The sequence below is a fragment of the Lycorma delicatula genome, chromosome 12 (genome assembly GCF_047948215.1).
Source record: "Lycorma delicatula isolate Av1 chromosome 12, ASM4794821v1, whole genome shotgun sequence".
Classification (NCBI taxonomy): domain Eukaryota; kingdom Metazoa; phylum Arthropoda; class Insecta; order Hemiptera; family Fulgoridae; genus Lycorma; species Lycorma delicatula.
The window spans coordinates 8074860-8102082 of NC_134466.1; the positions used below are offsets into that span (position 1 = coordinate 8074860).

Consider the following 27223-nt stretch of genomic DNA (forward strand, 5'->3'; position numbering starts at 1 on the left):
AAATTCATCCGACGCAAGAACTCGACGAATTCGACGATCAGTCGTGCGAAATTACGACGAACAACGGTTTGTGCAGATCCTAATTTATTAAACGACATAGATTTTAGCGATGCGGCCGCATATTTTTTTAACGGACAATGTAAATCGCCAATGTAATTGTCGATACTGGACCGATGAATCCACACCGGTATCGTGAGGCGCATACACGGTATCCACGGTCAGGTATTGCCGACGGACGATCGATCTGGCAAATATTTATCGACAGAGATTTAAACGCGGTGAGATATGATAACATCGCTTCTCGACCGTATCGTTCCAAACATTCAAAACGTTGTCGGCCCCGACTTCCAAAACATTTGGTTTCGATAAGACGATGCTCCGTCTAATTTCGGTCTTCAAGTACGTGAAATTTTAAACGAATTTTTTCCTGGAAGGTGGATCGAAGAGCTTAAATACGATGGCCGGCAAGATCTCTCGACTTGTTACCGTCAGATTACTTTCTACGGAGCCGCTTAAAAAGTATCGTTTATCAAAATAATGCAAGAGATATAGACGATTTGCAAAATAGAATTCGAGAATCGGCACAAAATGTCACTATCGTTGAATAATGCGGCTTTATTCTTTTACAATCGACTTACACGCTGTCAAACAACAGAAGCAGGTAGGATGTTTCGATAATTTATTAAAATGAAATGCGAATAAATAAGCGAACGTTAAAATAAATAAATTTGATAATATCCATTTAATCAAATTTTTAATAAATTTCTTTTTTTGCAGGAAGAGTTCATTAAATTAACGATGTAAACTTTTTTCAAAATCCAACCTTCATCCCGCCGTCATTTTGGGAACAAACATCTTACCGACTTTTTATTTATACCGTTATTCTTGGTCTTACAGACCGGCAAAACCGTTGCAAAGGTAAAATAAACAAATGTAAACTAATCTGTCGGCGCTATTTTATATTTTATTAACAGATTTTTCCTTGACTATTATTATTGGAAAACGGAAGCTTTTTTTAATATTTATCTTCTTTTAAAAAGTAATACGAACTAAAGTAAAAAGAAACCGACTTTATGACGTACGACAAAAACAATATAAATAACACTAAAAAAGGTAGCAGAACAGCCTGTTATTTTTCATTATTCATTTGACAAGGGGTTTTATTTATAGTATACGTTTTATTTCTGTCGGAACGGTTCTAACTGCAGTGTCGTTTATAAAACGCGAAGATTCCTATTTAGGTTACAATATCTACGTTAGTTTGCAAGCATAAGAACGGGCATGACGGGATCAAACGCTAATTACGATAACGCAACGAGAAAATACTAAATATTTAATCGTTTTCTTAATTTTATTATATCTTTTGCGATGTTAAGAACGAATAGAAATAGGAAAAAGGAAAAAAAATTCTTTTCGTCTGAAGGTGTTAATTTTGAAATTTCTGATCCGAATCTGTAATTTCTTCCGATTAAACCGGCAATACGAGGCTTACAAAAGTCTCGCACGGGATCCAAAGGAATATATCCGTCGCTTTCGTTGGCCTTAGTTACATTATCTATGAATCGCACGGTAATTCACGAAGAACGGTAACGATTTCAAAATATTTCTTAATAGCGACTAAGTATAAAAAATATATTTAAAAGTACCGATCGCATTTATATCTTTACGGATACGTTTGACGGTTAACAAATAAAATAAAAACTGACAATACAGTTGTAGGATTTTTTATCGCGACTAAAGCCGCATTCCGGTAAAGTCCTACGACTGTTGGTTGTTTCTGATGCACGGCTTACACACACGACTTAATTTCAAATATTTATCGTTTTATTTAAATATAAATTTTTTCGGTTATTTAATTCGATAATTTTAACTAAAGCGCGGGCGCATACCGTATTTAATTCGCGCGTATGTGGCGGTACTCGGCACTAACTAAACTAATGTAATTTCACAATTTACATACAACAAATTTCGGTTGTTCGGTCGGCGGACTGATTAACGCACAAGTACCGAATCGACCAGGCGATTGAGTTCACGACCCGACCGGACACTTACTTTCTTAAGCTTTAGATATTCTTCATTTATTTAATCCTAGTTCTATGACGTCACAACATAGCGGAAGACTAAAACCGCTTTTTTTCGGGTGGGGGTTGCGATATTGGAAAACTGTTTTTGCATAAATTGTTACTTTTTAATCGTTAAAAAATACGCCTAAAAAAATATAACCTTAATTAGCCGAAATCTCGAGATATTGAGGCTGACGTTGCTCTGCAGTTTCCCGTCGTTGATCTTTTAAGTGGAAAATTTAACGGCATTAATACCCCGTTTATACAAGTAATCCGACCGAGTTTCTTAGGTGTGAAAACGTCAAGATCCGGTAAAAACCGCATATACTCAAATCGGACCGATTACAATACTTTCACTTCTACAGCTGTAGCGCTATCTAGACGGGAAAGTAAAAACCGAAAATAGTCTTGATTTATTACACAGCATCTCTGAGGCTGCTTCGCCCGCGCTTATGGTTACTTGCGATTCCCGTCTCGGTAAAGTTTTTTTTTACGTTATGTCTTTTAATGAAGTAACCGGAGGCAGGTACAGCCACACGTACAGTAACACCGGTAGCGGCCGTGTCGGTTTGTAAATCTGTTAATTTCCTAAAGTTGAATCGCTTGATCTTTTGAATTTCCGATGAAAAAAAATTGCAAAGATTTGCGTTCAGCATCAGATACGGTAACAAACAGCCTCGTTTACGATATATTTGACCTTGAATCTTAAATGTTGGCGTATAATTGTCGTTTATTACATCCCGTGCACCAAACGAAGTCGATTTGAAAGCACGTATCGTATTTTCGTATGTTATTTAAGAAAAGATTAGATTTTGTCGTTATATCTCCAACCGATGAAAATGGTTCGGGTGGAGCGTTGAAAACTCGCGATTTAAGTTTGGCATTCGAACACATACCGGGTGCTCGTTTTTAAATTTTAACGCTTTACTTTATTCGTACGTTCAACAAACGGACGCAAGCTATATTCAATTTCAGAAATATAATGAAATGCGATACGATCAGGCGTTACAAATCGATGCAACGACCGATATTTTGTCGATACATATTTGATCGCATAATAACTGTCTGAGGAAATCGATATTGACGTAGGCAACATGATCGTTATAGACGATATTTATCGATATGTACGACATATTAATTTAGTAAAATAAGTTTTAGGTTATTTATTTATACATTTTTTTTTTATAACCTTTACAAATGATGAAATAATAACACGTAAACATTCCCGGGACAAATAACAATAAGTTACCAAATTTTCAGCGAAATCGGTTACGTACTTTTCGAGTAGGGCACACGCAAAACGAACTTTTTTAAATTTATATAGATAAGTTTTTTAAAAAGTTATTATCTTTAATTTCTACTTACGCTACATACGGTTTTCGTATTTTCGCGGTTTTAAGACGTTCTATTTTCTTCAATCGCTAAAAAAGTAATTTTTCCGCTAATTATGGGATCTTACATTTGATTTACGAAATTGATATTTATAAATTTTACGCATTTTATTGAACCTTATATTACTGCGTTTGAACCGATATAATAGCTTACACCGTTACTGCGTAACGATAATTACAACATTTTAATTTTTCCGCCATTTTAAGGAAATTCGCAGGCCGATGCGGCAATTCGTAATTTTTATAATCGTCGAACGACACTTAATCCCTATCCGAAACAATAAATGTTCACACTCATCGTCGAAACATTTAACATACGACAAGAAATTTTACATGAAATAATAATGACTAAACACAATGATAATTACAGTAAATAAATACAGTAATTACAGTAATAAAAAATAGCAGAACGGATGAAATTACACAAAATATAATAAATCAGTGTAACGTAAAGTTAAAATTAACTCGCTTGATAAATAAAATAATAATACAAAAATAACAAGCTTTAAAAGTATCAGAATAGAAATATATTACAAAGATAATAAAATAAAGAAAAAATCCAATTAAGGATACCTTAATTCAATAATAATTTTCTTCTTTCAAATTTGCTTCGTTTAAAACAGGTATATATAATTAACAATACATTAAAAAACCGAAATCCTCTCTCTCTCACACTCACACTCTCACTCTCACTCTCTCTCACACTCTCACTCTCACACTCACACTCACTCTCACTCTCACACTCACTCTCACTCTCACACTCACTCTCACACTCACACTCACTCACTCTCACACTCTCTCACACACACTCACACACACACACACTCTCACACACACTCACACACACTCTCACACAAACACACTCACACACACACTCTCACACACACACTCACACTCTCACACACAGCCTCACACACACACACTCACACTTTATATATCAGTAGTGAGTGGTAGCGTCTCGACCTTTCATCCTGAGATCCTGGGTTCGAATTCCAATTCATATTGCCATTCGCAAGGGAAATTCAATTTCCTCATTTACGAATAAAATTGTGACATTTTACCTTATTGACATCTTACCTATTTTAACAAAATATTTGTAACAGGACGTTGCAAAGTAAAAGTTCCATTGCGGTATTACAAAGGCCGGCAGTTTTTTAATTCCACGGGTTTTTCTGTTTGCAAAACTCCAGGAAAGATTGGGGAGAAAACAATGATCCGTCTTAACCGCCCAAACAGGTTCATCGAACTGCGTGATTAAAGATAAATTTTACCTGTCCTACCCCCGCTATTAAATTCAGTACTAGTAATTTTCGGTTTAAAAATACAGTACCGTACCGTAGAATCGTTTAAACTAATGGTATTGCGTTAAAGCGATCGATCGGACACCCGGTAGCCAAATACTGTAGTCGCGTCAGTGAATGCGTTTTCATTTTAGTATTTCTCGCTAAAAAAATACGGCAGGCCATATTTCGACAGAAGATTACCATTAGGTAAACGATACACCGTTCTCGGAACGGATTGAAACTCTTAAGTAGACAAAAAAATAAGCCTTTCAGAAGTACTCGATAGATGATTACGCAACAGCCGATGACGACGTACGTACTACAAAAATTCCGACTGATGAAGACATTACGTAATCGTGCAGGCGATAACGAAGCTGAAAACTGAAAATGACGGTGAATCTATAACTCTCCCAGTCGTATAGACGATTGACGCCGAACGTTTTAAAAAATTACGGAGTTTACAGAGACAAATAATGTAAGCGACGAATTTGTGGAGTACTTGAATAAACTACAAAACTGTTTTGACGATTGCAGGTGTAAGATTATTAAACAAACAAAAATAAACAGTTATTTTAATGCTAATTACTTCGTATGCGCGATTAAGTTTCACACGTTCTGTTAGAAATTTAAAAAAAAATAGAATGATTTTTTACATTTAATATATACAGTTTGAACGTAAAAACGTGTGACGCAAAAATTTTTGTGCGGTGATCATTTGTTACTTCCCTGGAAGAATTTGTTTAATTTTACTGCACCTTGTTACCATTTTTTTTTTTTTTTTGCTAATTCATTGAAGAGTAACGGTTTGGGTTAAAAGCAAAACGTATAGGCGTTAAAAATTTTATTACATCTAAATTTTATTTGTCTATAATACAAAACGCATCGATATTTTATTTTAAACCGGTTTCTTTCTAGATATAAAGTATATTTTTTGTATCGTAATAAATAATGACGGCGTAAAAATTAACGGTTACGAGGTGGCAACTCGGAAAGCACTCGGCTGTAAAAAAAGTATTTGATCGGCCCCTTGAATGTCGTTTTAACCAAGTTTTACCGTATAAATAATAAACTAAAAACAATTAATGAATTTTATTTTCAGATAACTTAATTTCATTTATTTGCCAAATAATGAAAACCTTTTGACAGATGGGGTGAAAAGATCGGGCCATAAAAAAGACGCCTGGCTTTTGCCGACGAACTGGCTCTTTTAGATGAATCGAAGCAAGACATAGTAGTACAAATACGAAATTTTCGCGGAATTTATTGCTTATCGCGTCTGCAATTTTGTGAAAGACATTTGTCTAAAATCAATAAGAATGCAACTTTTATTGAAAATCGTTGGACGTCAGACGAAACCCGTTTTCGATTAAGTCGACACGTGAATAAGCAGAACTTCCGTTACCGGGCACAAACATATCTTCCTCGGCTTCACCAGCGTCTGTTAAACGGCGCTAAACTTACGTATGGTGTGCGATTTCGTGTCGCAGGGTGAAAAACCCTTACTTCTTTGAAGATGAAGAGGGCTCTGCCCTCAATGTGTCGTCTCGGCGTTATGTTGACATGCTAGACATTTTTTGCTCCTAGGCTCCATTCTCTTCAAATCTTAACCTTCAGCAAACCGGGTTTCAACAGGACGGAGCCGCCTCACGCACACTGCCAGACGACAGTCTGGCGTTTGTTCGGGGATCGCATAATTTCAATGACTGCTAACGTCGCTGGGCCGGCCCAATCTTCAGACCTTTCAGTCTGAAAGATTTCTTTTTATAGCGATATCTGAATAGCGTTGTGTACTAGTCTAGATCGAGAAACCTTGCCCGGCTCAAAACAGATTTAAGAGGCGATCGTCAATCCCGGAGAACACATTGCGCTGTGCTATGCAAAATTTCTTAGTATCGACATATTGAATTTGTACCCAAAAATGGACTGTACTTAAAGAGAAGTAATTTTTGAAAGATAATTTATATTGAAATATACACTCTTGTAGAAGACGTTTTCAACATCAAATAAAAAGTCGGCGACTTTATTTCATTTTTTCAAATTATTAAACATTTTTCTGTCTATCTGCGCCACCTGTATATGTCTATATCTTTTTAAACGTATAGCAAATATAGAAAAACAAACAGATCAGAAAAAACCTTAATAAAAAAATGATATAATTGTCATCGACCGTTAAATGTTTACCGAATTATTTTTTCTCTATTCCTATCTGCAACTAAACGGCTTCATTTTTTCCTAAGTTAGTAGAGTAATATTTTGTAGAGCGTATACAATAATTCTGAAGAGGATTCGAAGCCAGGATCATCCGGATTAAACGTACAGAGACGCTACAACTATACCGTGGAGGACGGTGGAGATTATAAACAAATGGTATTCTTTCTTTCGATAACCCTACAAAACAAACAAAGGAAAATAAAAATAAGACAACTAGTTATGTCGGTAATAAAAGTAAATTTCAATTAAACTCTACAATTTATGCCGGTATGCAAAAGAATTTAAAAAGAATAAAGGATTCTTTTTTTAGAAAAAGATGAAAAAACAAAATAAATAAAGATAAAAGAATTAAGACAAACAAAAAAGCTATGAATAAAAATTCCTCGTGTCACGATTATGACAATAATTTCATTTTTGAAACGTAAAAAAAAAAAGAGACGAAACATTAAACCAATCATGAAGTGGGTGGTCCAGTATTACCAACATAATGAAAGAAAAACATGTTAAACGACCTATAATAAATTTATTATACTCTTTGTATCGAACGGAATAAAAAACAAACCTCATATTACATTATTATTAAGTCGGTAACACTGAACAATCATCAGAAATAATTCTTGGAGCATGATTCCTAATCGGTACTTAAAATATAATACATCGATATGCAAACAATATTACAAACTTGCAAAAAAAAAAAATCAACTAATAATAATATAATAAAATATAACTTCAGTCGGTAAAATAAATACATTTTGTTTTAATTATATTTTATGAAAAATCACTCGTAACAAATACGTTTCAACCACACATTTTTATGTTTTTTTTCCACACTACGCCGTGTTATTTAAATATGTTTAGGTGATCAATCTAAACCGTCGTTATTATTAATACAAGAATAGTTTTGTGATACTGAAGACAACTTCAACAATTTTAATGAAAATATGTATATATAAACTATATATAAAGCCTAAGGTTTATCTGTCTGTATGTTCTCGCATCACTCGAGAACAAACCGACGGAGTTTTCTAATGAATTTATTTTATCTTTTCATTCAAATAGTTTGAATTTTACACGACGGTGAAACGAAAATGAAACTGTATAGAAGGAAAACGATCGAATAAGACATTAAGTCTGACAGAATGCATATTGATTTCATTTTTTGCATAGAGTTGAAGATGGAATTGACCATCTTCAATATTGACATACTGAAACGAAAAAGAAACTTTATTTAGCAGGTAAATTATCGAAAGAACTTTTAACCTACAAAGTAGTGCGGACCACAAAGTCGTATTTGCACTTAAATAATATTTTTTTGTAAAAAAAATGATGAGTTATTTTGAAAATAATTTCGAGAGACGAATATTTGTGTTGCAAAAGCGTGAACAGTGTCGGTTCTAAAACCTAAAAATATTCATTTAGTGGACTGTATTTCCAAGATTGATTCATCCGTCGGGTGGATAATAAATAATGTGCGGAATTGCCCAAAATATTATTGTTAATTGAAAATCATCAATAGCTTAATGTTAAATTACGCAGAACTGCAATCTTACAATCGTGAATTTTAAATGTCGACATGAATTCTCTTGATTTATGAAGCATAAGATTATAAGAAGAAAATCAAAACATAATATTTAAAGAATTTTTATATTACGTTGGATTAACATATTCAAACATAACATAATATATTAGATTCACGTATTAAAACATAACATAAGATATTAGATGCATTAATTGAAACATATTAAATTTTTAACAAGCAATCGTAGAGAAAGAGTTTACATTTTGTAGTGTCTTATACATTTGATTGAGGTGAACTAATAAAACACGGTTTTAATATCTTTAAAGAAAACAATACAATTCAAAAGATGATTTTCTTTTGTTTTTAAATTAAAGTTCTTCTTATTACCATAAACATATGAAATCTTAATAAATACAAAACTTATATTGCTAATGCACAGCTACATAAATCCGAACGCCGATCGTTCGAGTAGCGGACTGATGCGAGCATATCCCGCAGCAGAGAGTAGTACTAACTAACCAGCAGGACGCGAACCATATGTTCGGTAGAAACACGCTGAATATTAAATAAATCATGAAAAATACTTGACCGGATGTGTTTCATATATATATATATGCCTACGTATAAAATTTTGATGCCCAAAAATCTCCGAACTAAATTACTACAACAGTTTGAAATTTAGATACGCGTGTTAAAATTTGATGAAGATTGGTTCAGTCGTTCTTGACCGATCAAAATCAGAGCTGATCTCGGTCGGACCACTTCTGAAGTCTGAATATTTTTAGAGTACTTACCGTGGGACTTCGAGACGCTCCAATAAAAACGCAAGAATGCTAATCGAAAAACCGTTTTGTGCATAAGATTACATTTTCAATTTTTATTCATACATCCAAATAAAATGAATCTGATGGTACGAAAGATGTCGGAAAACCCTCATAGGGGTAGCGACACCACCTCTCTGTTAAGTTTTTATACTTGCCAGAGGAAGCGCTACCGGCGCACTTCGATTTAAAAAAAAAATTAAATATATCGAAATCTCACGTGTAGATTCATAAAACGATAAACGAGAACGTAAATAGAAACGAACTCGTTTTTATTTAAAGTAGATTAAAAAATTATCGATTACAATTCGGAGATTAATTTTTGTTATTCGAATTTACTATACCGACAAACTGAAAGCTCTTTAAAAATGAAAAAATAAGTAAAAAATAAAATTACGCGTAAGTAATATAAGATCTAATAGAATTAATTAAAAACCGGAAGGGAGTAGAGCGTTTGCCTAAGCTGAATAAATGAAAATTTGTAATCGAATACAAAACAAGCCTACTTCATTATTTTTGTAGCTATTCCTTTAATATTATTAACCGGTAGGGAAGAACTTGAAAGTATAACCCTACAAAAGTTTCGAAGGAGCAATTTTATATTATTTTTTTTCATAAACTTCTCCGACTTCTAAAGTCTAAAATGTTTATTAAAAAACCCTGCGGCGAGAAGACATTTTACCTACTAAACAAACGAATTACGTTCCGTATATTAACATCTGCAAAAATGTCGAATAACTTTTACGAACAAATTTTAATTATAGAATAATAAATTCATTGAGGAATAGTCGATAAAAAAGCAAACAAACAAATTTTTATGAATTATCACCTATCGGTTTCATAACAGACCGAAACGAAATCTTTTTGTCATTTTATTCGCTTGTTTGCCGTGTAGTTCAAGCAAAATGAATTTTATAAAATACGGCGATAAAGTGTTAAGCGGAACGAAAGATTTATAACCGGTTGTTTTTAAGTATCGCATTCTAAAATGACAATTATTATGTTTCGTAGAAGAGCAGAAGGGAAAGTTTCCGTCGCCAAGCAGCCGCTGCTGCTGTAGATACAACACGTGGTTTCCCGCCGCTCAAATCGCGACTTACTTCGTATTTAAACAAAACGTTTGTTTCTTCCGACCGTTTAGCTAAAACGAATATTCTGAATGCCGTTCACAAACGCGTACGGTAATAGATAAACGCAAAATCATCGATAACGTATTCTTATCTTAAGTAAAAGTACACCGATCTTCCTCTGCAAAAGACTTCAGCTCCGAAAATGAAGCCTTGAATCTAAGTTATACAAAATGTTTCACGAAGGAACGGAAAAACGTTCACGACATGTTCTACCGGTGAAAATAATGAAAAAGTAAATATAAAGGTAGATCTAGAACCGTTTGGTTTTCGAGTCAAGGCTAGCGAAAGAGTTCGTCGAGATTTCTGCTCTTCTAACGAAAAAAAAGCCATACTATAATTTTTGGGATCAAAATTATGAAGTAAAGTCGGTGGTTTATTATGTAATTTGAACTGGAAAATAGGATAAAATGAATCTCAGAATGTAACTGCTGTAGGTTTTATGGTATCCGACGTAAAACACAGAGTTCGTAGTAGAAAACAAGTTTTTTTTTTTTTTTTTTTTTTTTTGTAATACAATAGCTGTATTAAATCATTAATAAAGGGGGGGGGGGATTTAGTAAAAAAAAAACCTTGTAGAGAATCTACTTCTCAGAAAATCAATGTAAATACGGCCGATAAAAAGTAAATAAAAAGTTAAAAAAAAAAAACAGTTTTTTATTGAAAACAGCATAAACATTACACATCTCATTGTAAGCCTCAGCAGCTTTCTTGCCTTTACGGAAATACTTTCTTGCAAACCTCAAAATATTTCAGAATTAAAAGATTAACGGATAAATTAAAAAAAAGTAGTACAATTAACCGGTTAAATTTCTGATGAAGTAATAATCTACATAAAATTAAACATACACGTAAATTTTTTAATTTTTCATAAAAAAAATTATAATAATGCATGACTAAACCGTATACGAGACCCAATTTATAATTATAAATTTATTTAAAATTATAAGTAGTTTTATTCCCTCACACATCAACATGTTTAAGAAAAGTTACGGAAAAGAGATTTAAAATAAATAAATAAATAGCGTTAAACGGTAGTTTACAGATATAAAGCATACAACAACTTAAACGAACAGATTAATTCGAAAGCGTTGAAGACAACGAGGCGGTAAGCGTAGACGGCGGCGCAGCGTTTCAACCCCCAATAAGAATGTTAAAGCAAATGGTATACTGGTTGAAGGGACGGAGGTAGTACGGAGTAGTGGAAAGCGGCAGTAGTAATTGTAGGAAGGAGGGGTAGTGGTAAAATGTTGTGTTGCGAAGGGGTGGCGGTTACCCGATAGCATTGATTTACAGAACACTCCTTCCCCCTGTTACAAAACACAAAATGCTGCAGACAGTTCGCCCGCTAACCGTATTCAACGTTGAATATGTGTGTGTGTGTGTGTGTGCGTGTATTCTCATATACATACACCTTTAAAAACACAATAGCGATATAAAATGCCCGTACAATTCATGCAGTTTCTATTATTTTACAAGTTATACACAGACGCACGCATATTACGAACATAAAAACTTATTTCACAAATATGTTACCGCCGAAAGGAGAAAAAAAGAACCAAACTACTAGAAATAAAAGGTCGAGAATGCTAGTAAAATAAAAGACGAGATACCTCGACTATAAAGCGTTGATATTTTAATCTAAAAGAGTGCGGGTTCAAATTTATATAAAACGTTAAGCAAGCCGTAATCTAATGTTTGTGCGCGCGCGTGTGCACGTAGTCATAAAACTAATAACGAAACACATAATTTACAAAGGGCAGGAAGTTACGCATGATATATCCGATGACCGACTGTAATTTGGCTAAACGAGACATTTAAACGACAAAAACGTTTATTATAAATATCGTATAATATTATCGAAATGTTTTCTCCGACCGATTTTCTATTTACCGCCGGGTCTGAGTATGCGTCTATAGGCAAACGTAATTACCGATTCCGGCTTGCCAGACCTGACGTAGGTGCAATATAAGCGTAAATGTATCGGTAAACATGTATTTTTGAATAGACTCGGGTCGACCGCTTCTGAGACGTGCGGTTGATTAAAACCCGTCAAAGACAACCGGTCAAAGAACACCAGTAGCCACAGCCTAGCGTTCAAATCCAGACGGCTGCAACTCCCTTACAAGGACTCAAACCTAAGAATTCTCGATTTCGAAAATCAGATTAGTTTCGCATCTTACTGAATTCATCCTGTAGCGTAACATTAATATGTCACGTATTAAATTGGGATCCCGATAGAAAAACGAATCGACCGAGTAACCGGCATCGTTACTCGATTTATTTCGATCGAAAATACGCGTAACTTTGACCGTCCTTGACCGGTGCGCCGAAACAGACTGAAGCACCTAAAAAAACATAACTTACCAAAATACGCTAAGAGTTTTAAACGGATTACTAATTTTCACTTTTATCTTTTCGTTTGAATCTTTTCTGATTTTCTTTTCGTATTTTGTCGTTATTATTGAATTTTTATTTATCGTAAATTTTTTTTACGATCAAAGTTTAATAATTATTCATAAACCGATATGTTTAAATTTTTAAAAAAAGTAAGAAATGAAGTCGGATTCGAACAGATGTGCCTTCCCTTTGTAACATTCAAGTATTCTCATTAATAAAAATGTTATTCGGCCAAAACTCCGGAACCGATGAAAATAAGTACCGCTTATGATATATCGTTGATAAGCTCTCAACGAGGAGGTTTTATTACTACGGTTAAGAAAGTTCAAAATCAAAATCGTTTGGATTTTGGGCTTTTTCGGACATTTTTTATCAAGTCGATTGCAATCAAAAGGGGGAGGTACAAAACTAGACGTTATAACAGTCCTAAATCCCAAATTTCAACATTCTACGGCTAATCGTTTTTGAGTTATGCGAGATAGATAAGTACAGACGTCACGCCAAAAATACTCAAAATGGATATTTCCGTTGAAATCTGAAAACCGAAATTTTTCGCGATTACAATAGTTCTTTTACTCGGTGCAATGAAGTAAAAACAGAACGATCACTAATTTTGAAAATAAATTCGGAGACAAATTTCCGTTTTAAAAAAGCGTGATCGTATACGTGAACAGCGTGGAATATAAATATTAAATATCATGAAAAATACTTGAAGGTATGTATTGTATATAAGTTACGATGAAACACAACGACGATGTATTTTTTTTTTTTTTTTAATAATTGTCATTTTTAAAAACGCAGAATATTATACGATTTACTTTCGATGTACATTCAAAGTATCCATTATACGATATCAATATAACGTTAAATGCGTGCACGCTTAAAAAATTGGACGATGTTTATCGAACGAGTGTCATATACGGACTAACTAATTACTCTTACGATTAACAAAGGCTGCACTGCATCCATCACACGGTGGATTTGTTAGTATTTTGTGATATGGAATGCAATGCGTCAGGATTTTACTGTAACAATTTATATACGCGCCTATGTATAAAATCTCCTAACTATTACACCAGTTTGAAAATTAGATACGCGCGTTTAAATTTGATGAAAATCGGTAGAGTCGTTCTTGACCGCTGATCTCGGCCGGACCACTTCTGAAACTTGAATATTTTTAGAGTAGTTGCTGTGGAACTTTAATGCGCTCTAATAAAAATACAAGAATGCTAATCGAAAAAACCGTTTTGCGAATAAGACTACAATGTTACTCGTATATCCAAATTATGTGAATTTGAAGGTTACGGAAGGTGTCGAAACCCCCTATTTTAAAGATTATAGAGGTATCGTCGCCGCATCTCAGTCAAGTTGTCATACTTGCCAGAGGGGGCGCTAGCAATGCCCCTATATACTAACTGAAATACAAATAATTTGTAAAATAAATCTATTTATTATAAATCTCATCCGCTTTCAAAAGCGATGAAAAATCATGCAAATTTAAAATTCCGCCAAAAAAAATCCGGTTCATTGTAACTAAGAACGAACCGCACAGTAACAAAATGTAAACGTTTCTGATGCGTTGACCCCCCGACCGGTAGATAGAAAAGCCGCTGTACTACCACGCGTAGAAGCGTGGTTAGACCGATGCGGCTACAAGTGCTCAGAACTGAATTTGTTAACGGATATTTAAGAAAAGTAATAAAATAAGATAGAAAGAATAATGAAAAATTACGGATACTTAACGTAATGCACAAAAATCAACAGAATTTTACTACAGAGGTAGAAAAACCAAAACGAATGGACGAAGGTACAGTTAATTACAAAGCTGACAGGTACAAAGACAACTTTCACGCCGAAAAAAATCTGATAATATCAAACATCGATCGAAAAACCAGAAAAATACTCTTAAAAATAGTTGTGATGTGTAAAAGTGTTCTTTACGGTAGCGAAATACAGACAAGAAAACCAAAAAGGTAAAGATATGATAGTTTGACATTCGATAGTATAAAAGGACGATGAAATTTGGACGGGCTGATAAATTACAAAATGATGTCTAAAAAAGTAGAAAATGAAAGAGGATGCGGGGAAAATCTTTCAGAGACAAATTAGGTCGGTGGACCGTTAAGATTTCCGTGTTTACTTCACTTGTTAATGAAGGGTAATGTAAAGAATGAAAACCGCAGTGGAGGACAAAGATCGAAAAATGAGGAAATGAGGATGTAGTAATTACTACGCTTGGGATTTAAGATTAATATACAACACAAAGTCAATATATACCATGAAACCGATCGATTGACTGTTGCCTAATGAAAACTCTATCTTCCGGTTGCCGACATACGTGTAAAGCAGCTAAGGATCCCACCGCAGTTCCTTTTTTCCAGTAACAATATTAATTATAAATTAAGCCTCTAAAATTAAAAAAAAAAAATTAATTAATCTTTAATTGTACCTTGAGAAGGGTGATAATATGCTTTATACCGCATATCTGAGAGATATTTGAAAGCAGAAAGAAACGCGGTTCTACATACATAATAAAAGGCATTGCGGTGGATTTTTTATTTTTTCCGCCATCTTGGATCGAACTAAATTTTTTTTAAATGAGAAGGTGTACATGTGACACGTGATTTCGATTTTAAATTTTACAAGAAAAACAACGGTGAAAACAGTTTTTCTCTTTATACCTACGTTATCGAGTTATAAGCATTCAAATCTGCAGCGACGGAAAAACGGTGTTCGACAATAAAACGAGGTAAAACGCGCTCCTTGAACATTTTATATTCGTAATGCGTACGGTATCGAACCATTATAATATTGATAATAATAAACGATAATTAATGCGACAAATTAAGCGGCTTTATTTACTTTAAATATTAAAATATTTATTTTAAAGTTTTAAATTCTCGTTTTCAATCGTAAATTACTAAAGAAATAGATTTTGAAAGCGTACCGTTCTACAATGAATGTTCAAAACGCTTCCTCTGTTCGGCTAGGCCGATGCGATAGCGATTACCTCAAGTAATATCCGTTTATAACTTGTATCACGTCTGGTACAAGACCGGATTCGTCAATGTCTGCAGGTTTTCTTTTGTAAATATTACGTTTCAGGTACTCCCAAAAAAAGTAATCCAGAGGAGACAGGTCTGGGGACCTGGCAGATCGTTCTACGGCTCCTCTAAGACTTATCCGGCGATTTGGAAATTGTTTGTTTAAAATTTTCCTTGCCCTTAAATAGAAACGAGGTGGTGCCCCGTCTTTCTGAAACCGTACGTTATTATTCAATTCTTGTCCGACATTTTCCCGGATATTTGGTAAATTCCTATCGGATAACAAGTTACAGTGAGCATCTCTAGAAGGTCCTACGATGCAATGACTGACGACTCCCGCCAAAACGTTCACTTTTTGGTCGGTAAGTACGAGCTTTCGACATCCATCCGGGATTATTATCGCTCCAATACCGACAGTTTTGTCTATTCGCACGGCCGTTTAACATAAAAGTCCTTTATCGGTAAATACTATTGAATTAGAAAAGATTTGTGTGCGCGACTAATTTTTGTATTATATCACAACACTCAACTGTATTGTTAATTATAGCACCGTTCAAAGTTCTTTACGAATGTAAAGCGTAATTAAATTGTTTATGCGGCACACATACGTTTTATTGTTAACACGATTTTTCCGTTAATAGAACATTTCGGTCCTCGATTTCTGCGCTTTCGCTAAAATTAAGCCGTACTGTAACTTTTCGGACTTAAATTAACAGTTAACTTAAACGGTTTCATATGAAATTGAAAAAATTGATCCCAGAACTGTATTTTTACTACTTTACGTGTAATCTTGGGTAGAGATAAAAGATTACGGTAAAAAACACTATTTTTACGTTTGCCGTAAAATAACCTTGTTAAACTGGCAATAAACACGTAAATATTGTTAAAAAAATGGTAGAGAATTTCATTCTGAGTAAAACGGTACGAATAAAGTACACCGAAACTAAATACACACGTAAGGATTTCAACAACGTAAGTTTACTATGTTAACAGAACCGTCGGGGTGGTCTACCCGCGAAGACGGCGAGTGTCATTTGCTCAAAAATCAGTAGAATAATTACAAAAGTATCGATGGCTTGGACGATTCTTTGTACGGTCCAGATTTTCCTGAAATCAAACGATTGTTTGAACGGAAAATATTCGATTATACAAACCGATATCGTGGTCTATCAACTGTTACCGACCGGTTCAAGAAACAGTCAGGTAAGTTTTTTATTGTACGGAGGTTGCCTTTAAAGTTTTTACAAATGACCGCTAGATGGATCCGTTGTGATGTGACATTACTATTGTAAAATTTGATTTTTTTAATCGATACAGCAGTGGCCGCTCAGAAATTGGCCGAGTAGGTTGTTTACAGAAATCGTTTAAAAAAGCAGTTTTGTGAAAAAATGGAAATTTTACGTGAACATTTTCGTCGGATGATTTATTACGATTGTAGTAAGGGCCTAACTCAACAACGATGTCTCGATTCGCTTCGATCAACTTTTCGTAACGAATCGCCATCAGAAAAGATTATTTAAAATAGGTTTACCGAATTTCGTCCAAAAAACATCGATGCTGTGCGCAACAAGATTGAAGAGGATCGACGTTTGACTTACCGTGAGGTAGAGGCATCCTTACGCATATCAAAGACTACAGTAAATCGATTTTGCACGAACATACAGCTGTGAAAAAGATCTATTAACGATGGATTCCGCACGATTTGACAGAAGCTCAAAAACAGACTCATGTCGATCGGTGTAAGAAAACGCTCAAATAAATAATTCGATCAAAAATACAAAATACGTGTACAACATCGTAACAGGAGATGAAACTCGGATATATTCGTACAAGCCGAAAACTAAGCGCTATCAATTCCAAGCGCTGTTTGGATATTCCAAAATGAAACGAATGCGATAAAAGGGATTCCTTCGCGAAGCGTTTCAAGAAAACGAACTATTGTTTCTTCGGATGTGCTGGATATGCGGCAACCGCTGTATTAGAGGATCGAATAACAGTTAATTCTGAACGGTATTCGACAATTCTTTATCATGACAATGCGAGTTCTCACCCAGCACGTCAAAAAAATTTATATTTGACGGAGGGAAACAACGAATTAACGTCTCTAATTTACCGCGTTCACCTGATTTTACGAATTTGTAGTTCCCGAACATCAAACGTGCGTGGACAGCGATTTTCATCGCCTCAAGAAGCTGTCGAATCCTTCCAATACCACGTTTTTGAGGTACCGACTTTAGAGTGGATAAAATGTTTCCGGAATCGGTTCGAACGCACGTAAGAGACTACAAATCTTAAAGACTAATATTTTCACAAACAAAAAAAAAACGATTTGTAGCAAAACATTTTTTTTTTTTATTGTTTTTGTAAAAGTACACAAGGCGGCCTACGTATCTACCTACGAGTTTGGACAAAATCGGTGCAATAATTCTGGACATATAAGATGATTTATAGGCCGACACCGAACACAACACGTACATACGAACATTAACATCCGGAAATTTTCCATCTGGTTTTTTGGGTTCCTTAGGTGTGAAAACGTAATGATCCGGTGAAAACCGCATACGCCCAAATCGGACCGATTACAATACTTTCCCTTTTAGAGTTATAGCTTTGTTATAGCGCTATCTAGACGGGAAAGTAAAACTTGCTCTGTTATATTTCTCAAATTTCCCCTTACTTTTACGATAAGATATCAATAATAAAAAATATCGCTGTTAATTAATTAACTTTTCTTTAACCATTATTATGAATAATTTACCCGTTAAGTTTTCAATACGAGGAATACGAGGATACATAAAACGAGTAATTACAAAGTAAATTTGCTCCTTATTAGTATCGGTTTTAAAATTTCTAAAGCAAGCATAAATAAAGTAAGTAGTCTTACCAAGACGTTTTGTCAACCTATTAAGTCGCTTACAGCAGCCAGATAAAAAGACGAATTTTGAAACAAACCGATAAAATATATTCCATAATAACCATTAAACACTATAACGTTAAAAGTTATAATGCATCGGTTATTTTTTATTCTTACTCGTATATAGCGGAAAAATAATTACACGAGAAAAAATTGCTCAAGATTTCTTTTTTTTGGGGGGGGGGGGGTGGTGTAGTAATTTATGAAGTTTTATTGTAAAATTATTATTATGTGTTTACGTAAATCAAAAAGTTTAAGAAATTTAAAAAAAATCGCGGTTTTTTTTCTGCTCCCCTACGTTAAATTGAAGAAATTTTAAAAATATTCACTGAAAAATGTACAACCGATAAAAAGTTAAGAAAGATTTTTTTTTTTGATGGGTGGAGGTAAATTACGATGCAACTTTATTACAATTTTTCTTTTCTTTTTCCGAATAGATTACCTTGGAATAAGTTAGATCGTTTATTTATTTCCACTTGTTTCTCTTTTTCTATCTGTACATTACCTCTCCGTCGTTACTGATATCTCTCTTACCTTTGTTTTTCAAAAAGTTCAGCTCGTTATTCTTGCGTTTTGGCGCTTCTTGAAACCTTTTATTTTCATCTTTTAATATTCCCTTTAAAATTTCTCTTATAATATCTTCCGATCTTTTATAGTTCTTCTTGGATTTGTGCGAATCGTTTGTCTTATTTTTTTTTTTTTACTTTTGAAAAAATAAAAAATCCGTTTAGTCGATCTACCGGTATTCATTACTTTTAAATAAATCGAAGTAAAATGCAATTCGTGTTTTCCTTATCGTCTCTGAAAGTTTTCCAATTTTATTATAAAGTTTGTTATTTGGAATTAATTTTAGTCGATTATTTTGAAATTTAGGATCTAAAATGTTTCTTATAATTTTCGTTTCTTTTTTTTTTAAATTTTCTAGTAGACTTTTGTCGCACAGCGTTAGGGTTTCTGCGGCATAGAATGCTTCCGGCTTTATCACAGTTATATAGCGTCGAAATTTTGAATTCGACGATAAAGACCGTTTGTTATATGCGTTTTTCGTTAGTCGGAAAGCTAATTCCATTTTATTAGCTCTAACTGTTAACGCTTTTTTTATCTAAAGAATTCCAACCGATCGGTTCTCCGATATGTCTGAAATTATCGGCTTTCGCTATTTTTTTTTTATTATTTACCCTAAGGAAATTCGGGTAGTTTTTTATGGCGGGTAAAAATTTTCGTTTTCTAGAACGCGATTTTTAGTCCCATTTCAGCAGCTTGTTTTTGTAATTCTTTAATTTGTTGTTTAGCTTCTTTCCTGTTTTTAACAAATACTGCCAAAACAGTTTTTCAGTTGCCAGTCTTATTTAATAATACTATTTATTATTATGTTATTATTACAAGTTTATTATTAAAATTTTTAATCCGTTTTATAATTCTTATTTAGTTTTATTTTTTTATTTTTTATATTTTTAAACCGCGATCGGCACCCCCCACCGTCAATAGTACCGTCAAAGTATTTTTTTTTTGAGACGCTTGTACTATTAGTACTATTATGTTTAGGGAGATATTAAAAACAATCCTTTTAATAAACATGCAATAAATAACAAAATTTTTGATTTTGGTAGGATGAGAATTTGGGGACAATTTTTTTTTAAACGATAAGATAAGCGCGTACGCATGTACTAAACTTAATGTAAAGCGAGGTTGTTAGCAAAACGTTTGAAAAAATTGACTCCCAAGTGGAAATATTGACCCCAAAATTTTACCATCAAAATCCCCCGCATACATGAGCCTCTGTGCCAAATTATATCAAAATCGGTTTATACGGTCAAAGTTATTAAGCTTCAAATACGCCAACACTCGTAAATTACTTCCCCTTTTTTTGTGTTCCTGGGTCATGAAATGAAAAAAGATATACATTTTTTAACCGATTACCATATTTTCCTTTTTACAGCGCAGATCTAAAGCTACGATGTCAGGAATTAAAAAAAGGAATCGTCTCTTCATATATACGAGATTAAAACAAAAAAAAAATTATGGAAATTTCAAACTAATTAGACGTTAATTCTAGGCGATTTTAAATCGGATTTGAATGTTTCTCTTTAATAATTTAATCTTAAAAACACTTAAAATCATTATCTTAACGATAAGAAGATTCTGAAAATAAAGAATTAAAGAACGTATATTTATAAAGATTAAAATCCGACTAAATAAGTTCAGTATGTAGATCGATGGTTGTTTTTAGTAAGGGTCAGCCGTCACAAGCGCCAGGTGCGAGTGAACGAGTCGGTGCGTGCAAATGAAATATTTAACTATATCACACAGAATGAGTGTGTGTGTGTGTGTGTGTGTGTGTGTGTGTGTTTATGTGGGCACGTTAGGAATTCCTTTCCAACTGGTTCTAAACGTCCGCTCGTTCTTTTTACCGCACTACTACAACTATAGAACCGACACCATCGGTATTACTGCACCGCTGACAAAACATACAACGAACGGCAGGCCGGTCCGACCAGAGTTTAGATCTCTAATACGTCGTCGACCGTGGTCGGTATTTCTCTTTTTGTTCGGTTTTCCTTCTTATTCTATTTGCACCGATCTACCAGACGCCAGAATGGACTGGTAAGAGGTTAGCGGTAGGGGTAAACTAGTGTTGATGGGACGGAGAGGAGCGAGGAGGGGTCTTGTCTACATTCTTTTTCTTCCTTCCTTCACCGGCTTTTTCCTCATCGCTTCTCCTTTCTATATTATTCTTATACGTAACATATTTCTTAGTCGCGCTCTTTTTTTCGTACCCGTTCTTCTTTCGTTCTGAGTTTTTCCTTTATAACCTTATTCGCATCGCCCGCATAGCGCGGATAACATTCGGCGCTAGTAAACTTTTTTCTTTTTTTTTTTCTAAAGTCTCAAGCAAACCTTAAAGCGAAATATTCTATTAAATAAAAACAAAAAAAGAACGAATAAACCGACCGACTAAACGGAAACTTAACCACCCAGGAGACGACATCCGGATTCCTACACCGACACCATCGACTACACAACTGGTATTTCATCTCTATTCCTGCATACCGTTCCCAGAACTTACTATTCTTATTTAAAACTTGCTCTACTTCGCCTTAAACCGGCGTCAAAACTTCTTTAACCCGCCCGTCAAAATAAAATAAAATTTTACAACATAAAAAAATATATCACCGACCGTTTCTGATCGACTCATCGTCGTACTTTGTTTTCATTTTCTTTTAATCTATTAAATTCCAAAATGTTTTTCTCACGGTAAACTAAAACAAAAAATTGTTTTTTTCACAGTTATTATTTACTTCCTTTAACGAATAGTAACAATATAATTAGATGTTAAATACGTCAGTATACAGAGTGTATCACGAAGTTTTCCCGGGACTTTAATAATTTATTCTACTCCAGAAAATAATGGAAAAAGTTTACATAAACATACGAACTAAAATGCTTCGTTTACAAGTTACGGCCGGTGAAATATTTCGCTCGGATTTCAGCTACTTCGTGAAATTAGGTCGTACTGAAATTTTTATGAAGTCAATTAAGGGTCAGAATCAGTGGGTTTTTTACGGTCTTTGACCTGAAAAATATAATAAAATACGTCCCAGAATCGGAGATCCCAGCAGGAGATTTTAAGCGATCTGCAGGTACGCTTAATTTTTTGAAATCATTAGGCTCACGATTAAAAGGTTGGAACCCGCTCCACCGGGAAACAAAAATGCGTATTTAGAAATAGGCATAATGACTTCAAGAATCTCTTTGTACGTAAAGATGGACTTGTTTTTTGTAATCGTTTGGTCGCGAGTACAAAACACAGGAATGACATTTGTTTGTCGATTCGTCTAAAACCGGTCTGAAAGACCCGCTTCTGCGCATCGGGAATGAGTTTCCATCGCTGGCGATAGCTTACGCTACGGATCTGAAAGAAACTTACGCGAAAGTGAAATTTCTGCTAGATAAAGCACGAAGAATTTCAGTAGAATATTTGCGGTGACTTGAAAGTAATCGCTCTGTTGACAGGTCTTCAACTCGGTTTCACCAAATACTGTTGTTTTCTTTGGGAGTAGGACAGCAGGGACGGAAAAAAAAAAACATTAACTCTAGAAAAGAATAACGGACCACTTGTCGAATCAAAAAAATTTTATACCTCCGCTCCCAATAAAGCTGGGGCTTACGATATCCTTCGTGAAAGCAAGATTCGAAGCGGGCTTGGATTAAAAAAAAAATCAAGAAAAATCAGCGAACAAAATCAAAGAAGGAATCTTCGTAGGACCTTAAATTAGAGATTTATTTAAAGACGATAACCTCGATAGTAAGTTTAACGAGGTAGAGAAAGCTACAGAAGTCTTTCGAGTGAGAAACTTCAGAAGAAACCGTAAATCTGGTTTACAATTACAAATAATTAAAATTACGAATATACTTAATTAAAATTAAGAATTAAAATTACAAAGAAATAGCGAACGATATTTTAAAATCATATAATGAAACACGAAACTGAAGATTCGCTTCTTGGACTCGCACTTGGATTTCTTTCCGACAAATCCAGGAGAAGTCCACGATGAAAACGGTGGACGGTTCCATCAGGATATTTCGGATATGGAAAAGCGGTACCGGGGCAAGCGGGGTCCGAGCACGCTAGCAGAATATTGTTGGACCGTAAAGACGCAAAATAACGTAAAAAATCAAAGGTTACTAGTTTTTATTTAAGAACACGTTTTAAACACGCGATGTAAAATTAAAATAGTCGTCTCCAAAAATCCTTATGCGATAGACTAATTCTGATGCTAATTTATATTTGAATTCGACAGGAAAAATGCAATTAGATCCGCCCGTTTTCACTTCTAGGACAAAAAAAATCAAATTTTGTATACCGGTGTTATTTATATGCTGAAAAATAACTAGCTGTTGTTCGCTGGATATTTAATTTGTACCTAAAATAAGTTTTCAACACAAATAGTATTAGAATTTTGTTCAAATCGGACCGTAATTTAAAGGTTGATATTCTAACGGGCATAGATCTTGGTCTTGTCAAATTGTTCCTCGTAACATAGTAATCGAGTGCCAAAGTAGCGTACGATACCGCCCGGAACAAACATGCTCCATCGTTTTACAACTGCTACGAGTTTACACGGTATCATAACACCACCGATATTTCAATTTCAATTTACATTTGAGTAATGAATTTTAATAATAAAGAAGACAAAATAAAGGAACAAATAATTTTTTAGGAACATACGAATATATATTTATACTATTAATCATTCAAATAAAAGTAGGAAAATTGTTTGGACCGAACAAATGATCAATAATAGGTACAAATAAATAAAAATTTCTGAGAAATCGATGCGGATATTATTATTTAATTTCAATTTTACTGTCTTCCAATTTCAAATGAATATACTCACGACTACAGCATGCAATGTTTCGAAAAAAAATTCGTTCGTACGCGGGTGAAAACGTTTACGACAAAAGGAGACAAATTTCCCAGCGGTCTTTACTTTAGAGATATGTACGTTAGATTTCGTTACGCTATAACAAAACAGTATATGAAAAAAGAAAACAAAATATAGAATTTAAATTATTCGTTTTAAAAATTTTCCACTTAAGTTATCGTGATAAACATTAGAAAAACTTTCTTTATAAGAAAAAAAAAATTATTGAATCGGAAAAACACTACTTTCATTTTTTAAAGCCGATTAACAACCAGACAGATAACAAAACATCAAAGATCCAAAACGAAATTAAAAACAAGATATTTTAAGGTACAGGAAGAAAAATTTAAATCAAAATTCAAAATATACCAGAAGAATAGATAAGAAAGTAGAAATACATCGCACCAGTCAAATAAATACAAATACCTCGTAGATAAAACGAAAATATAAAGAAAACTATTAAAAACTATCACTTTCGATTTAAATTTAATTTAAAAACAACCTACAATAAATATAAAAAAATAATACTAATCAAATACAACTCCACAAATCGATAAAAAAAGATTTTATTTTTATTAAAATCAAACGTCATACTCGAGATATATTTTTTCCTAAAGCCTGTTACTATCATAAGGACTTTTGATTTTAAAACTTCACCGGAACTGAGAATAATGAACACGAAAAAAAGGTAAACATTCCAAAGAGATTTAGATAAGAACCCTTAACAGAAGAAGACTTGGCTATTCAAAGAGGAAAAAAGAATTTTAATGTTCACCACCTCTTACCACCAGTCTCACATAAAACACACACACACACACAACGAACGAACGACAAATCGTACTATTAAAAGGAATAAAAGAAGACAAATGTCATTTTATACACAATAAGAGAAAGCGACGTTCTTTTTGTAAATTCATTTTATAACTAAATAACAATCGCAAAAAAAAACAACAATACAATAAATTTTAATTTCATTGTAACAAAATGCTTTTCATTAATAACAATCAGAATTTCCATACATTATTCAACCGTCTACTCCATTAATATTATACTGATGTTGCCGATGAGTTTAAAGTCTTAATAATTCGCTTCATAAAAACTTAAAAAAAAAACTATTAACGTAGTTCATATTTTGTCCCCTTCCCGTTACTTTTCACAATCTCTAGAAATATGTATATTAAAAAAAATTACTTCTCTTACGTTATCCTCCTGCCGTTCGATATCAGTGAATCGAGTTTCATTGACGATTTTCATTCGACGATAATTATATAGAGACGAGAAAATGCGATATTCATGGACCCACGAAGAAACTTTCACGACATCTTCTACCGGTAAAAATAATCGTAAAAGTTCATATAAACATAACAGGAAAACCGCTTTGTTTTCGAGTTACGGTTAACGAAAGATTTTGCCGGAATTTCAGCACTGCTAATAAAAATGGCTCTAAAAGGAGTAAAGTCGATGGTTTCTTCTGTAATTTGAGCCGGCAAATAGGATAAAACATATCCCAAAAGTGTAACTACAGCAGTTTTTAAGATATCCAACGTAAAACACAAAATTTGGTGTCGAAAAACAAGTTTTTTTAGGTGTGTAGTATAGTAACTTTGTTTAACGAGTAATAAAAGCAAAAAAAAAAAAAAAAATTAGAGTAATTTTTTCTTTTCTGTGTCTGTCCCGCAATGGTTTTTTTAAAAGAACTATTTACAGTCATTAACAAAATAATAATCGTTAATTTTTTACAAATTAAAAAATATAATTAACCAAAATTAACGTACGCTCGCTTAATTATTTATTTTTACCCTTCTATTTTATTCAAACACGGTTCTTCCAAATGTACCTCGGAGAGATCCAATGTAAGCGTTATGCTTATAATTGTAAATGTACCGTAAATTATAAACATCGTCTAACCAAGCTGAACCTACGCTCGCGAACCTTGACTAACGACGAATCGAGCATAGGTTAAGTTTAGTTAGATTATATTTATAATTTCTCAGCAAATACCTCCAAATGCACACTGAGAAACGTAACACGTAACGTAAAAAAAAATGTAGAGAATTTAATTCTTGGAAAATTAATGCAAATACACCGATAAAAAGCAAATAAAATCCTTTAAAAAACGGCTTTTGATCGAGGCAAAACAGACGAAAAATAAACAGAAAATCGTATCGTTCTTATGTACGTAATAAACCCTCTTTTTAAAAACAAAAAATACTAATTACTGAAAACAACTTTAAAAGAAGTACAAAATTTATTTGTCGTAAAATATTATTATAATTTTGTAATTTATTTCCTCAATAACGAGCCAATTTATTTCCGAACTGCCGATTCGGCGATTCGGGAAAATTTCATCGAGACGTCTGCGGATATACAGAGCAAAATACGCTGAGTACACAGTCTTGCTGAAAAGTAACGATGTCAGCGATCCCTTTTGCCGTTGATTCTGAAAGCAAGTACTCGTCAGCCAGCATAGGCGCTGTGAAAACTGCAGCACCGACTATTTCCATTTGATATCGTCGATAACGTTTAATATAACGAGTCCTTTTTTCTTTAATTCTTTCTTTATACTTGTACGACATATAATCCTTAAGCTTAATGTCAGCAGCCGTCCCCCGGTTAACGAAAAAGATACAGAAAGTATAAAAGATACTCTTGTATATTCAAGTATACTTTTGTATAAGGTACAAAAGTTTCAGCATTTCAGCAAAGTTCCACGGTTCCAGCGGCGTGGTGCTTGGCTGTTGTGCGCACGCGGACATAGGAAGCTGCACACGAGACTGCGAGGGAAAGAGAGCACTGTCGCTCCCGCAGTGCCGAGTCTGGCGTGCTGGTGGAAGGTAGTTTTTTTTACTCCGCGTGCGATCAAGGAGAAAATTATTGATCTTTTCGCGCAAATTAAAACGACAATAGATTTCATTTAAAAACGGATAGATCGAGCTTGAACTATAACAATTTAAGTTAAAATAAGTAAAAAAATGTTTGATTTTTTCTTTAGGATTTTATACGTTTTCTGAATAAATTTTCTTT

General features: G+C 33.9%; 1 protein-coding gene across 1 annotated transcript in view; it reads right to left on the bottom strand.

The window, feature by feature from the left end:
- The window catches only part of dlp (glypican dally-like), a 107756-nt gene extending 90283 nt beyond the window's left edge, over positions 1 to 17473 (bottom strand). Inside the window, exon 1 of the mRNA XM_075380369.1 lies at positions 17458 to 17473. Within this exon, the coding sequence (XP_075236484.1) occupies positions 17458 to 17473 (16 nt within the window). The remainder of the gene's footprint in view (positions 1 to 17457) is intronic.
- Positions 17474 to 27223: the final 9750 nt, after the last annotated feature.